Source organism: Mycteria americana, chromosome 11 (assembly GCF_035582795.1).
Source record: "Mycteria americana isolate JAX WOST 10 ecotype Jacksonville Zoo and Gardens chromosome 11, USCA_MyAme_1.0, whole genome shotgun sequence".
Classification (NCBI taxonomy): Eukaryota; Metazoa; Chordata; class Aves; order Ciconiiformes; family Ciconiidae; genus Mycteria; species Mycteria americana.
The window spans coordinates 23,792,865-23,807,956 of NC_134375.1; the positions used below are offsets into that span (position 1 = coordinate 23,792,865).

Sequence of the window (15,092 nt, forward strand, 5' to 3'; positions counted from 1 at the left end):
GCCAGGCTAACCACAGCTAACCACAGCCACCGCGGCACCGCAGGGCTGCCGGCCAGGGCCGGGGCCGCTGGGCACCACCGCGGCCGACCCCAGCTCTGGGTGAACGGGCCTGGACGCAGCCAAGCTCAAGCAGCTGGCAGCACCTGAAGTCCCTGTCACCCGGTCACCTCGCCCCGGGCCGCAGCAACTGGGCTGAGGGGATCAGCCCAGCTGCGAGCTCCCGCCCAAGCCCCCTCCCAGCATCGCCTCGAGCCGAGGCGCTGCGCCCGCGGCCCCAGCCACGGATCCCGCGCACGGGGAGAGACAGCAGAGAGGCCAGCGCCATTTTATAGACTTTTATTTCCAAATCTGGCGCTTCCATGATACACTTTCACATAGCCGGGGGCGGCGCGGGCATCTCCCTGCTCCCTGCCCACAGGGAATTGGGAGACGGAGAGAGGAAAAAAAAAAACAAAACAAAACAACCAAACCCCCCAAAGGAACAAACCCAAACCCAAATCCAAGGAGGATGCTCCAGAGCCCAGTCCACAGCACTACAATCAGGGACCGAGCCACAGACTGACTCCTGCTTCTTGACCGGCCCAGCTCCGCGGGGACAGCCACCGGCTCTGCAGGGACTGCCACCAGCTCCGCTGCTCTCTTCTTTTTTGGCACTTGTCACTTGCTCTCCGCTTCGCACCAACGCAAAGCACCCTCACGCCCAACCTGGCGGAAAAGCGGGCCCTACGGCAGGGCAGGGACAGGACGCGGGCACCCACCGGGGTGCCGAGGGGGTCACACGGCGCCGGCCGAGGCGCAGCCCAGGGCTCCGGTGCCGCGCAGCCAGAGAGAAACATGTAAACGAGTTTGTCGGCGAAGGCGAAGACGGGCGGCGCGGAGGGGCCCAGCTGTTCCCGGCGCGCGGGGCTGGCAGGCTTTCCCTCCGCGCGCCGGTCCCAAACGGCATGTAAACATGGCAGCAGGCCCTTCCCTCCCCATCCCCGGGAGAAGGGCAGCAGCGAGCCTGCCTCGTCGGGGCAGTGCTGGGGGCAGGCAGCCCCCGCCAGGCCCACGGCCCCCCCGTCGCCCAGCCCCTCTGTCCCCTCCACCTCCTCCCTGCTGACTCGGGGACGGAGCCAGGGGCCCGGAGGACAGCGGCGCGAGCCCTCTCCTGTAAACACGTCAGGCTGGGCTGCAGTGAGAAGCTGCAGCAGCGTGGTAGTAAGGCAGTAAGGAGCGTGCTGTCACACAGCCCCGAGAGCACCGCGGGGACAGCCGGGCAGAGGCACCAGGCTTGGCAGGTGACAAGGAGCGTGCCGGCCCCCCGAGCCGGCTGCCCCTGGCCCAAGGCTGGGGTAGGCACAGAGGAGCGTCGCCTCGCGGCAGGGCCAGCGGGAGCCCCGGGGCCAGGCCCCCGGCCAAGCAGAGAAACCATCAGGGCGGCCTGTATTTCCAGAGAGGGCGAAGTGCTGTTTATCTCCGTCTCCCAAAATCCAGGCCACGCTGAGCTGGGGTCCTCTGCCAGCCAGAGAGCGCAGGGACGTGTGCGTGTGTACGCAGAGCCCGCAGGGAACCGGCTAGATACAACTTTTGTGGGCAATGCTGGACCCCGAGACTGGAGCCGCATCGTGTTGCTGCGGATGCTAATCCTCCGCAGGGTGAGCAGCGGCTCTGGGAACAGCTTAGCCTGCTGCTGAGCAGGGCTGGGGTCATCCAGCTCCGTGCCCGGACCCACAAACCAACAGAGGTTTGCTCTGTAGCACAGTTAAAGAGCACAACACGGGGTAAAAGCAGAGTGCTCGTTTGCTGAGCAGAGGAAACCAGCACTTACAGGAGCGGGACCATCCTGGTACAGCACAGGACTGAACAGCAAAGCTTGTTTCCTCCCCCCCGCGCGTCCCTAGTGCCAAATTTGCTGCCCCATTCGCTTGTCTTCTCGCTGGCACCCAGCCCCGGCTCACGGAGGGGGGGCAGCCCCGAGGGGGGTCCCAGGGGAGGGCAGAGGGGGGCCTGGCCGCGGGGCCAGCACGGCTGCAGGGGGCCGAGGGACGCCAGGCAGGAGGACGGTGCCGAGACACGCGGGGAGCCGCACGGTGGGAGGGCGAGAGGGGCAGCGGGGCCAGCTGCCCTGCAACGGGGATGGGACGGAGCGGTGCTGGCCAAGCCACGAGGGCTGCCTGGCACTGTCCCTGCAGCCCACCGGGATCACGGTTCCTGGTACCCCCAGGGAGGCCGGCAAAGGGCTGTTGGCGAGACAAATGCTCCAGGTCCTGGGAACGGACCATCCGCAAAAATAACCATAGAAATTTCTCTTCTCTCTGATTACAAAGATACAAAAAGGTAGAAAACCCTCCCCCGCCCCCACGTCTCGGGCTCCGTTTCCATCCCCCTGCCCCTGCCCGCCCTCCGCGCACACGCACACGCACACCCCCCCTGCGTACAAACGGGTCGCAGAGGAAGAGCTCGGCCCCGGGGGGTCGGAGAAGCCACCCTCGCCCGAGCAGGCTCCTGCCGCACCCGTCATGCCGGGCAGGCGGCGGGGAGCACGGCGGGGGCCGAGAGCCCAGAGGCTCCCGGCGGTGGGTGGTGGGGGCTGCCGGCCCCTCAGCCCGGAGGGCAGGGGAAGGCAGGGGCGGTTTTGGGCCTCTGACCACCATCAGTTCTGGCCCCTGCCCCCTGGGGACACCAAACCTCAGCTGGCAGTGCCTGGCTAGGCGAAGGGCCCTGCTTCTTCTGTCTCTCTTGTGGACAGCTTCGGCCCCTCAGGAATGGCCCTCGTTTCTCGTTATTCTTCTCGGAGGAAAGAAAAACAGCGTTAAGCCGGTGGCGTCTCCCCTGAGCTCCAGCTGCCTCCCCCAGCTATGCCAGATGGGGACAGGGCAGAAACCCACTCCGCTGTCAGGGCAGGAACAACTGTCTCCAAGTCTCCGAGTTCAGGGAAGAGGAAAGGAGGGATGGGATGGGATGGGATGGGATGGGATGGGATGGGAGCAGTACCAGCAGGGAGCAGAGCTGGAGGGGAAGAAATGACAGACTGGGACAGGGTCCCTGAGGAGAAACATAGCTGGGGCAGGCAGGGCTCCTGAAGGACTTGGGCCCCCTCCTCCTCTCCAGCTGGCCTGGCCCTTGCACACGTCCGCTTGTTGGGACTTAGAGCCGGCACTGAGCAAGGGGACCAGCCATGAGGCCAGCCTGGCTGCAGAGAGCACCCTCCTTGAGCCCCCACAGGCCACAAGTGAGGGCCATCGCTTCTGGCAGAGCGAGCAGACTCAGATACACCGAGTTTCTGCTCGTGCTGCACTGCAAGCGCCCGCAGCTGTTGCACCTGAGGGTTCTCCCTGCCCGGTCACTATTCAGGACCAGGAGACATCTGCCACTCACCCTGGGGGCTCCCCCTTACACAGCCCTCTCCCCCCAAACCAAACCAAACCCAACCCCTTCGGGACGAAGCCAGGCAGGTGGACGATGCACAAGAGCAGCTGAACAAGGCCTGGCTGAGGAAGGGACACACTTACTCTGAGTCTGGCGACAGCTCCGAAATGCTGTGGGAGGTGGCAGAGCGAGGCGTCGAGGGGCACATCGCGGAGGGCGTCGAGGAGGTCTGCACGGCAGAGGGGGTGGCGGTGGTCTGGGGGCCTGAAGGCGTGCTGGAAGATTGCACCGAGGACAGGACGGAGGAGTTAAAAGAAGCAAGGATGGAAGAAAGGATATCTAACTGTTCAGTGGAAGGATGTCGGCTGGGAACGGCCTCCAGGTTCTCTCTAGAAGGCTGTCTCCTTGACAGCGGCTCTAGGCTTTCCCTAGACAGCTGCCTCCTAGAGAGACTCCCCAGGTTGTCCTGCGAGGGATGCTTGCTAGGCACTGTGTCCAGAGGCTCTCTGGAATTAGATCTTCTGGAGAGAAAGTCCAGCTGCTCCCTTGAAGTTTGTCTAGCCGATGCTAGCTGGTCCCTTGAAGGCTGTCTTCTAGAAAGCAAATCCAATTGTTCTCGAGAAGTATCTCGACTTGGCAACGTGTCTATTCGGTCTCTGGACACTTGCCTACTTGGCAACGTATTTAGCCACTCTCTAGAGACCTCTCTTACTGGCCCACAGTCTAGCTGCTCTCTTGACCCAAATCTGCAGGGTAAAGTGTCAAGGTGGTCTCTGGAGCCCTGCCTCCGGGGCAGCGTGTTCCCAGGATCTCTCTGACTGGGCCTAGGAGCCAGCAGATCCAAGTTCTCCCTAGACCCGTGTCTGCTCGGGATACTTTCCAGGTGTTCCGTAGACCCATGCCTGCTGGGGATAGTGTCCAGCTCCTCCCTGGACCCGTGCCGGCTGGGCACGGCTTCCAAGCACTCTCCTGAGTTGTGTCTGCTCAGCTGCTCGCGGGACATCTGTCTCCTCATCAGCATGTCAAGCTGCTCCCGTGACGAGTACCGGCTGGCCGGCTGTGACAGACTGCCCGCCCCAGAGTAGATCCTGCCGTAGGAGGCGGCAGGGACAGCCCTGTGACCCAACGTGGAGGTCTTGTACCACGTCAGCTCGTTGGTCATCCTGCCGACGGATGGCAAGCCTTGGAGAGTCGGAGGGTACTGGAGGCGGTTCTTCAAAATCCCTGCACCGGACAGAAAGAGAAGTCAAATCTTTGCGTAACAGTGAGAAGAGCACGAAAGCTGGGGGAGATAAGCCGTATCTCCCCAAGGACACGACAAGATGGATCTGATGCTGAGCCTTCAGGGCCACGTCAACCTGAGACAGGCCAGGCCACCCTTGCCTGCTTGCTCCAGGCCGTTACCTTTTCTTTGCCGTTGGGTCTGGGTGAGGGAGTTCTCGTCCCCACTGGTCAAGGCCAGGTCCGGCTGATTATTGTTGGCCGCATCCTTGTTGATGTCGAATCCCAGCTTCCGCTCGGAGCCCCACTTCTGCAGAGAGCAGGGGTGAACCTCACACTCGCCCAGAGCCGGCCAGTACGACATGAGGTCGTTGCCATCCACGTCTGGCGAAGGACACAGCAAAACGGGCCCCGGGGAAGAGGGAGAGAGTATTTCTGTGAGCAGCAATCGAAGCCATCACAAGACACGGCCTGGCCCCCAGGGACCCCAGCTCACCCCTTCCCCTGCCAGAGCCCCGGGACTTGCCTTTGGGAGTGGTGTTGGCGGGGTTAGTGAGGAGGCGTTCGCTGTGTGCCGCCCGCTTGAACTGCCGCTGGAAGCGGCCCCGCAGGCGCACGTTCTCCTCGCTCTCCGAGGACGGGATGGAGAGGCTGCGCTCTTCGTCCAGAGACAGGTCACTGTCCGAGTCCGAGTCCTGGTCTGTGAGGGACACAGCGTGCGTTGGGGAGACATTTGGAACGAAGGTGGGGGAGGCTTTTCAGCCCAAATGGGGAAGGACAGCCTCGTGCCTGCGAGCATCTGCCAGTTGAATGACTGAATCACCAAATAACGGAGGCGGGGGGGACCCAGAGGTCTCTGCTCTGACCCCTGCACAGGGCAGGGCCGGCCGGGCTCCGACTGCCTCCGGGAAGGCAGAACCACCCCAGGGCTGACCCCCCTCGTGAGGACGACAGCCTGCCTTACCCCCCACTGCCCTTCCCTCGGCAGCGGCCTGCGCCTGCTCCCCCTGCCCTTTCATCAGGCGCCCGTGAGAGGAGCCCGGCTCCGTCTCGCTGCGCCTCCCTGTCAGGCAGTTGCAAATAGCTGTAAGATCCCCTCCCTTTGCCTCCTCTTCCTCCAGGCTGAGCAAACCCACCTCCCTCAGCCTCCGCTCGCCTGTCCCGTGCCCCGGCCCCCGCCGGTCTCACTCCAGTGGGTCAGCGCCTGTGCTGCAGCGGGGAGCCCGATGTCCCCACAGACCCCGTGACAGCCTATGCCCCCCCTTGCCTCCTCCATCTCTAGCTCCTTGGAGGCCGGCCGTGCCCTTTGCTGTCTGTCCAGGAGGAGGCTGTGCTACGCGACACAGCTGCTGCCTCTCCTTCACATCCACAGCGTGTTTGGGAGTCACGGCCGAACACGGGGCGGAGGATGTAACCGTACAGCCAGAGCCTGCGCCAGGAAGGATTTCCTTAAGCCAGGAGTTAATTCAGGATGCGCCGGGTCGGCCCCAAACCCAGGCGCTGGGCTGAGCCTTACCTCCCCCGGCATCACGGTGGAACATGGCCACATCGATGTCCGTGGGGCCGGCGTGAGCCAGCAGGCTGTGATCCAGGGCCGAGCCCTGACGCGCCGTCACGTTGTCTCTGAAAGACAGGAGGCCCGAACGGTCACGGCGGCAGGAGCCCTCGGCTCTGCCCGGATGCCCCCAGCACCCCGGAGCCCCGCGCCGCTCCCTACCTGAGGTAAGCCCGCTGGCTGGAGTGGGTGCGGGCAGAGCGCACGCTGCTCACCGACGAGATGGTGGAGGCCCCCAGGGTGATGCGGATGAGCCCGCTCTCCTCAAACAGCGCTGTGTTGTTGTAGGCGTTGGGGCCCTGGCGAGGCGGGGAGAGAGGGACGTGCCCCGTTAAGGAGGCAACTGCGGCAGCCCGGGGCACGGCCTTCCCCCCCACACCTGCCACCCCCCTGGGGAAGCGGGGACGTCCCCGTCGGCTCCTGTCCCAGGAAGGCAGCCTACCCCCAGACCCCTGGGCTGCTCCGGCTCTCGCCCACCTGCGTGCTCCTCGTGGCCTCCTCGCTCTGCCCCTTCTTGCCGAGGCAGGCCAGCTTCCAAGCCTCCCGCACCTCCTCGTTCAGCACGCAGAAAAGGACCAGCACAGCCAGGCCCTGCGGGGAGAGACGCCGTGAGAGACGGTCCCTCGCTGCTGGCCGACCTGCTCGCCCGCATCACCAGATCCTGGCCGCTCCCTGGCTCCTCCAGAGCCCAGCGTGTCGGCCCTGGTGGCCACCAGGACAGAGACGCGCCAAAGAGCCCCCTGACGCTCATCAGTGCTAACCCCCACGGTGGCCATGGGTGAGGGAGGAAAGGGTGGGGTGTCCCCTGCCTGGCAGCAGCCAACGAGTGGCTGGCAGGGTCCCCTGCAGCAACACCAGCCGTGGTGGTGGCAGGAGGTCTGCAGGGTGCTGCCGTGGGTCACATTTGGGGTGTCCAACACCTCTGTTGCAGGCCGCTCTGCTCTCTGAGAGCAGGGAGACCCCTTCCCTCCAAAGATGGTCCTCGCTGTCCCTTGGATGCCACCTCTGAACCAAGCACCCTGCAGCCACCTCCTGCTCCGTGCCGCCGCTCACCGCGGGCACAGCGGCGAGGCCTGGCAGGAGCCACTCGCCGCTGCAGCGGTGACAACGGAAGGGACAAGCAGCCCAGCGCGATGCTGGGGGCTCAGCGTGGGGTGCCCGCTCTCCACAGACAGCCATGGGGACCACAGGGACGCTCTCCTGGGCTGACCCGTGCCCTCCCCTGGCAGAGGCCGGGCAGTTACCTGGAGGCTGCAGAGGACAGTGTAGAGGTAGTGGAAAGCCAGGACACTGTTGTTGACAGCCAAGAGGCCAAAGAGCCAGGTAGTGCTAATAACTAGAAGCAGAACAAAGGAGCTCCGTAACGTCATGCTGGAGAGAGAGAGAGAGACAGACAGACAGACAGGCACACAGACACACACCGAGAGGTTAGTGCGCGTTGTTAATCTACAGGCTAGCGCTCACAGACAGAGATCCAGAGGGGAAAGCGTGCTCCTGCCCAGCCCTCCCTGCTGCGCCCAGCACCGCGGGCTCGGCTCTGCGCAGCGGATCAGCTCCTCCCGACTCCCAGGCCTTCCCTTCTGGATCACACGTGGCAAACACAGGGGCCCAAACGACACAGGTCATTTAGAGCCGCGGAGAGCTGAGCCAAGCTCTAGGGCCGGCCCAGGAGGGAGCGGGGAAAGGTCTCAGAACGAGCACGTAGCAGAAGAAAAAGCAAGTGCTGAGCGTGGACAAGGGCAGAGCGTTGAATCCAAGCAGACACAAGGGGTGGCTGTGAGGGCAGGCGGTGAGGGGGGACAGGCTGGCGGGACAGTGTGGAGAGGGGGACGTAGGAACAAGAGGAAAGGACAAAGTTTAGGAAGGGTTAATGTGGCCAGCAGGTGTGGGAGAGGAGAGCAGCTGCAAGGCTGACGCTGATGCACAGAGGGACACTCTGCGATGGTGGAAGAGGGAGGATGATCACTGAAAATACTAAAAACCACGAGCCACAGGAGCTCTGCTGAGAGTTTGGCCACTAATACTCACAGAACCGATTTCTTCTTGGTCTCCTTTTGGCCTGGGGAACAGGACATCTTGGCCACAAGCAGGAACATGACCCCATTCATCTGAAAGCGTTGGCACTGATTAGAAGCTGTGCCAAGGGCCGGCTCTGACCTGACATCCCCAGCGCAGAGCGTGGGCAGACTCCAGGTCCGCCAGGCCCATCACGCCCCTCCTGTCCCCTTCATGCCCGAGCCATGGCCTCCCCCAGGTTTGGCTGGAGCGAGGAGGGACAGAGAGAGGGCTTCTAACTGAGGAAGGAGAATACAGAGAAGGGGGCAGGCAGTGGGCAGCTGAGGAAGGGGTGAGCGCCCATGGTGCGGAGAAGGGAGGCAGGAGAGGGCTGTGGGTGAAACAGGACAGGGTTTTACCACAATGACGACAGTAATGGGGCCTGCAAAGCTCCAGACCAGCTTATCATGAATGGAAATCCAGCAGAAGTCGGGGTTTCCGTAGCCCTCGGGATCCAGGCCAACGGCCAGCCCTGCAGGAGGAAGGGAGAGGTCAGGTCCAGACCCAGCAGCCTTGGACCTGCCCAAGCCATGTCGATCCCATCCCAGCGCTAAAGGCCATGAACAGGCTCTCTCGCTGCTCCTTGCCCTGTGCGCAGGCTTCCCTGCCACAGGGGAAAGAGCCAGGACCGTGAGCCCCAGCATCAGGGCCTTTATTTCCTTTTCTCCAGGCATCCCCGACACAGCCCAGCCCAGCAGGCATTCACTGCCAGCAACAGATGACCCAAGCATGCAGGCTAGGGAAACCAGGAGACCTTAACCACAAGCCCTGGGACAGCAGGAGCCCCGTGCCCATCAAGGAAGCCATGGCGAGATGTGCTGAGGAATTACTTCTCCCCAGGAGGCAAGGTGACAGCCCTTGATACGTGGTCCCCAGCTGACCACCACAGCGCTGCTCGCTGCCGGCACTGCTGGCCGTGGCAAGCCCACCCTCGGCTCCCCCCACCAGGTAAGTGAGCCAGGCAACACCAGGGGATCAGGAGGCTGCTGAGAACCGGCGCTTTTGGCACGGCTGTAGAACAAGCAGCTCTCACCGGTGATGATGGCAGGCACTCCCCAGCCGATGGCATAGTAGAAACGCATGGCCCCGAAGTTGACATTGCGGGCTTCGGTCTGCATGCGGTAGATGTGGAGGCCCTGGACGAAGAGCCAGGCAAAGGTGGAGAGGAAGAAGCAGTGGAGGAGGATGGCAATCACAGTGCAAAGAAACTGGGGAGATAAAAGCCACTCAGAGATGGTCCCACTATGCCAACGCCAACTGCATCATCCACATCCGCCCCCATGGGCATGCTTCTTCAAGCCCACAGACCTGGTTCTCGGTGCGGTTGATGCCCAGGAGAAAGAGCAGCTCAGAGAAGAAGAGGGTGACTGATATGTTGGAGTGGATGCTACAAGTGTTGGACTTGAGGCCTTTGAGGCAGGTCAGGAAGGAGAAGGTCAGCAGCAGAGCCACCAAGGAGAGAGACACCAAGGAGTAGGTGACAATTGCCAATGTCTCCAGGTCACCTTCCAGTTGCTGCAGCAGCAGAGAACCAAAGGCGAACGGTAGTGTTAGGGGGAGACACGGGAAGCCTGCTGAGCTCTCAAACTCTACTTGTGTCCCACAGGGAATCTTCTGCCTGCGCCTGCTTATTCTGGGATCCAGTGGCTACCAGCCCCCACCACCACCCGCAGCCCCGCCGGCTGACGTTACCTCTCGGTGCGAGCTGTCCATCAGAACCCCAAAGGTGCCAAACTGGGAGCACTGGCAGTGGACGTGTGTGGTGTTTCGGTACACGAGCTCGCAGTCCCTGGCTGTCCAGAAGCCAGAGGGGTTGGTCCTGCAGCCACCAAAAAGCAGAACGCACTTAGGAGAGAAGACAGATGAGCGTGGTGTGTGGGGAAGGAACCTCAGAGAAGAGGGGTGATTGGCAAGGCTTTTCTACCAGCAGATACAACTGCACTCCTACAGCTGAAGTACTGGAGCCAGAGCCCTGCAGGGACCCTGCTGTGCCCTCCCAGCAGGAACAAACCCCCTGGGAGAGGGCGGAAAGCCCCACGTCCCAGTGCTGCCCGGGCACGCAGCCTGCTATGGCCAGGGAGACTCGGGGAACGAGGAGGTGCCTGGGGAAAGCAGCTCAAAGCGAGTGGCCCAGCTGTGCTCGACTCACGGGTTGGAGTGGTTCCACTGGACGCAGAGAGGTTTGCTCCTGTTGGCCGTCTCTAGCAGGCGAAATTCCAGCACGAGAGGGGTGTCCAGGGGCCCCCGCAGGAAGGTGTGATTGCTGAACACAGACACGCTCACGATGGGGGAGTTCATCACGGGATTCTTGGGGAGCCTGCAAGGAGCAGCAGAGCTCTACCATCACCGTGCCTGGCAGCTGCAGCTCTCCGGGGACTTCCCGGATGTCCTGCGCTGACATCTCAGAAGGAACAGCTCTGCCCGGCCCGCACCGTGGGGTCAGGAAATATGGGGCAGAGCAAGGCCAAGGTGGGGGAACAGGCAGAGCACCGCAGGACTGGCTGGCTGGGAACCAAACTCAGACAGACCCAGCAACTGCTGGAGCGGGCAGAGCAGAGTCCAGCCAGCCTCTCTCCACTGGTGCCTGTGGAGGGCAAAGGGAAGGAGGACGTACCTGACGCTGCGGCGATCCACCTGGTAGCGTGCAGGCAGCAGCCCCCCCAGGGTGCGGTACATGATGAGGATGATCACAGTGAGAGCGGGCTCGGGCTCTGGCAGCGCCTGCCTCGGGGAGGAGTTCTCCACAGAGTAGTTTCCTTCGCCCCCAGCCAGCGTGGGCAGCGCCGTGGGGGCAGCTGAGGCACACAGGGGGATGGTGAGAACACGCACACGCTGCTCTGAAGGCAGCTTGTGAGCCCACCAGGAGCCTTTGGGATGCGGTGAAGTCAGAAGCTCTGAGCTCTCAAGGGTGACGTGCGGAGCTCTGACAGAGCCAGGTCTCAGCAGGGACGCATCTTCCCTTCCACGCCCACCCAGGCTCTGCCCCGAGTGATGCTCACATGCTCACCTTCAGCTTTTGGGGGGCTCAGCACCGACAGCGGCAGCACAACATGGGTGTGGGGGTCCCAGGCGGGCTGGCCCCGGAAGAGGCTGCTGTGGTAGCGAGGGTAGCGCCGGCGGATATGGGAGTGGTCCTCCATGCGATCAATGCTCAGCACTGCGGAGGAGCAAGGGAGTGAAAGTCAGCTCTAGTACGGAGAGCAACCATGCTCCAGGGCACCCCAGGTTTGAAGTCATTGGCAAAGGGACCGTACGAGCCACAGGCTGGGTTGTGGATACGTCCCACGTTTGGGCGTGACATGAGATCCCCGCACCCACAGTGCTCCTTGCCAGCCCAGATCCTTGCTCTGCCGTAGGGCAGGCTGCTTCTGCCGCTGAGGCCAGCAGCTTTTTCGCCAGAGACTGGGAGGTAACTGGGAGCAGGCAGCCCACTCCTGGCTCTGCTGGCTCTCGGCGGTGTGTCATCTACTCCAGGCAGGGATGGGACCAGGACGTCTCTCACAAACACCTCCCCATGTTTGAGAAAGCCACCAAGGAGGTTATCAGCACCCTCGCTGAGGCGAAGTGAGATGAGGAGAAAGGGACAGGGTGTGACGGAGGAGTGGCGTTGCGCCACCGCAGCCAGGCCACCCCACCAGCCAGCTCCTACTCACTGATGTTCGGGGTGACGACGCCGACGGGGTTGAGGTAGGTGAGTTTCATGTTGCTGGCCAGCGTGCCCGAGTAGTCCCGCAGCTGCTCCATGAGGCTGGCGCTGCCGTGCTCGCTGTGCGGCAGCATGGCCCAGTGCTCCCGGTTCTCGGGCGCCAGCACGGAGCTGCCTGCGCGCAGCAGGTTCTGCACGGGAGAGACACGGGGGCAGGGGGTGAGGGAAGCACTGCCTTTGGGCCCCGTCCTGACCACCCCCAGGCTGCAGGCCTGTGCTCTCTGCCCGGTTGCTGCACAAGGGCTCGGGGAAGAGGGCTACTTTCTGCTACGAGAGGCCCCCACCCTCGATGCTCATCACCCCTGCCATGAGGGACTTGCAGGCAGCAGTAAGACCTCCCTTTGCTTTCCCTTCCCCAGGCTGAGCAAACCCAGCTCTCTGCCTCTCCTCATCCACCCTGAGCTCCAGCCCTGACCGCGCAGGTGGCCTTCACGGGTCTTGCTCCTGTGGGTCAACGGCTGTGTGGCACTGGGAAGCCCAGCGCTCCTGACGCGGTCTCACAACATTCTCGATCTCCTCAGACCCAGGCTCAGGGTGGCTGATAAAGAGAAGCAGCATCAGAAGCCACCTTGATCTGGGGGAAGGACTCACTTCATTGAAATGGGCATCCTGCGTGGCTGTCAGGCCAAAGCCACGCTGCCGGCTCTCAAAGGCCATGAGGCGGGATAGCAGGCGGAAAGTGATGTGCACGTCGTTGCCAAAGTAGTGGTCCATGTGGTCTGTCACGGCCCGGAGCTGGTGGGCCAGCTTCTTGGCTTCAATTGTGTTGAGCTCAGTCTCGTTCCTCTCCAAGCCCTCCAGCTGCCAGTGGGGAGAAAGGAGGGGATTAAACAATTAAATGGTTCCTCCCTGGGAAACTGGGATGCTGCAGGCCCTGCTTGCCCCAGAGGTGATTTTTGAAACCATGGCACAAGCCAGGGACACTCAGCGGTGGTCACTAGAACAGGGAGCATCTCTGGCAGACAAACAGCCTCCAGCAACACATCAGGGGCTGCACTGGGCCAGGCCCAGCTAATCCAGTACCATACATGACAGAGGCCAAGGAGATGAAAGGACAGGGCAAGCATCTAGCGAGACGTCCCTGGAAACTCTCCTGGCTTCAGTTACAGTTCAGCCTCAGTGGGATGCAAGTGTTTAATAAACTTGCCTGGATACTTCAAAGGGATTCGTCACCCTTCAGTGACAAATGTCTCATGGGGACAGACATCCTGCCAGCTTCAAACAATTCAGCCCTGCTCATGGTTATTTGTTTTCCTCGCAAATCCAGGGCAGGACACAGGTCATTTCTGACGGGGACACTCAAGAGATGAGACAAAACCAAAGTGAGTGTCAGCTCAGACCAATGCTCCCACGGGAGGGGTTTGGGGGCAGGAGATGGGAAGAGAAAGGTGCTGAGCACTGTGGCAAGGCCCGCTCCTACTCTAGGTGCCCATGGAGAGCTGAGCTCTTTGAAACCTGGCTGCGAGCCCTTGCTCGTACGGCTCCTGCCCTGTCAGGGCTGCAGAGCCGAGGGGGGATTACCAGCACGGAGAGCTCCTTGAAGGCAGGTGAAGTGCAGTTGAAGAGATCTGGCTCCAGCCAGCCCTTCTCCTCATCACAGTGTCTGATGGCTGCACCTAAACCCGGGAGGAAGAGCATGTCTGAAATTCAGCACAGGATACGTGGTTCCCCTGCTACATCCCCTCAGCAGGGACCCTCTGCACCAGGCAACCCCAAAGAGCAGCACCGGCAAGCGATGGGGAGGGCCTGTAACACCCCAGGGCCGTCCTCCTGCTTTGCACCAGCGCAACCCATCCCACCCTTGGTCGGCATCACCTCGGCAAGCTGCTGCCGTCCCCTCCCGCCAGGAGCGGGGTTCCTACACGCGCTTCTGGGCTGCATCGTACCAGGTGCCATCACACAGAATTGCAAAGAGGAATCAGTGACTTGGCAGGGCTCTGGCTGGAGAAGCCCCTGGTTCCTGGTGGGGACGTGTCTGTGTCCTCAGGGCACATTTCACCCCAAACTACTGAAGCCCATGCAGCTCTAGGCATCCCCCAGCTGACAGCCTGCTACGCCTGCCCAGGTCCTGCCTCTTTCTACGGGGCAAAGTCACCCCAGGAGGACAACACTCCTGCTGTGGGGCGGCGAACCCAGCCCAGAGACGAGCCCCCGCAGCCGAGCGGGATGGAGGAGGACCCATCCAGCAGCGTGGGTTCAGTACACCGCGCAAGACCCCAACCCCTGGCTGGGGCCCAAGCGCTACCGCACAGCGATGGAGACACCAGCACTGAACGGGATCAGCTGTTCACCACCACCAAAGGCACCACTAAAGCCGACACAGAGAGCAGTGCCCCAGGCCGGGAGTGTCACCACGTGCACTTTGAGCAAAAGGAACCCGGGTGACCCCAGTGTACCCAGCAGGACTGTGGGCCAGGCCCTCCTGGGGAAGGCACCAGGGCACAGGAGCCCATCCAGGCTGGGAGAGGGCAGCAGTGCGGCCAGGGCGGGGAGAAGGAACCTGGAACAGACTCCAGTTACTGCTCAGAAAAGCCCCAGTGACTAGCGTGCCCCCTCCCACCATCTCCAGCTCCCAGCTGTCCTCCCCAACCACTTTTCCCCCAGCTGCGCAAGCACAGGGACCAGTGCCATTGCAGCTGGGAGCAGGGAGAACAAAGAAACCTCCACACCCCGGCAGAGAACAGAGATCGGCAGAGAACAGAGACCGGCTCAGCTGCAGATCTGGGCAGGATCCGGTCCCTCTGCCTCTCTCTGCCAACCGGGCAGAGGGAACAGGACCTTGTGCTGATCAGTTCACACATGCCCATCAGCTCCTGCCCCCTCCTCAAACAGCTCCTCCTTCCTCCACCCCACAGCCACTCCTCCCTGACCTCACCACCCATCGCTCATCACCAGCTCCTTCCCCTCCCAGCCTAAGCAAGCAGGTACCAGCCCAGAAGAGCCAGCATCCATCCCAGCCAGGGAGCAGAGCGCGGACCAGCCCAGAGCCAAAGCTGCAGGCTCAGGACAGCGGGTGGCAGGGGCTGCATGCGGCTGCAGCCGGGTTTGTGCTGGTTAGAGCGCTGGGAGCAGGGAAGCGGCGTGTAGGAGTGGCGAGGCCAGGCAAAGCGTTGGGAAGACACTCGGCAGCTCCGGAAGCGGTGGGGAAGTGCAGAGGTGTGCAGGGTGCCAGGCAGGGAGCAGGGAGGGAAAGCCGCGTGGCGC

The 15,092-nt window shown here is 62.5% G+C and overlaps 1 protein-coding gene across 3 annotated transcripts in view; it reads right to left on the reverse strand.

The window, feature by feature from the left end:
* Window positions 1-2,393: 2,393 nt before the first annotated feature.
* Window positions 2,394-15,092, reverse strand: part of CELSR3 (cadherin EGF LAG seven-pass G-type receptor 3) — a 33,213-nt gene continuing 20,514 nt past the window's right edge. For 2 of the 3 annotated variants that reach the window (XM_075514339.1, XM_075514338.1), the window contains 19 exons: window positions 13,410-13,504; window positions 12,480-12,689; window positions 11,836-12,019; window positions 11,190-11,339; window positions 10,797-10,977; window positions 10,332-10,499; window positions 9,875-10,001; window positions 9,491-9,697; window positions 9,216-9,390; window positions 8,542-8,654; window positions 8,156-8,235; window positions 7,372-7,498; window positions 6,605-6,718; window positions 6,290-6,426; window positions 6,089-6,195; window positions 5,099-5,272; window positions 4,756-4,956; window positions 3,495-4,575; window positions 2,394-2,769 (listed from right to left, as the gene is read on the reverse strand). In XM_075514339.1, the coding sequence (XP_075370454.1) occupies window positions 2,742-2,769; window positions 3,495-4,575; window positions 4,756-4,956; window positions 5,099-5,272; window positions 6,089-6,195; window positions 6,290-6,426; window positions 6,605-6,718; window positions 7,372-7,498; window positions 8,156-8,235; window positions 8,542-8,654; window positions 9,216-9,390; window positions 9,491-9,697; window positions 9,875-10,001; window positions 10,332-10,499; window positions 10,797-10,977; window positions 11,190-11,339; window positions 11,836-12,019; window positions 12,480-12,689; window positions 13,410-13,504 (3,659 nt within the window). In that variant the 3' untranslated portion in view covers window positions 2,394-2,741. Of the gene's footprint in view, window positions 2,770-3,494; window positions 4,576-4,755; window positions 4,957-5,098; window positions 5,273-6,088; window positions 6,196-6,289; window positions 6,427-6,604; window positions 6,719-7,371; window positions 7,499-8,155; window positions 8,236-8,541; window positions 8,655-9,215; window positions 9,391-9,490; window positions 9,698-9,874; window positions 10,002-10,331; window positions 10,500-10,796; window positions 10,978-11,189; window positions 11,340-11,835; window positions 12,020-12,479; window positions 12,690-13,409; window positions 13,505-15,092 lie in introns of those variants that run through there. The other variant, XR_012777512.1, reaches the window with a different exon arrangement.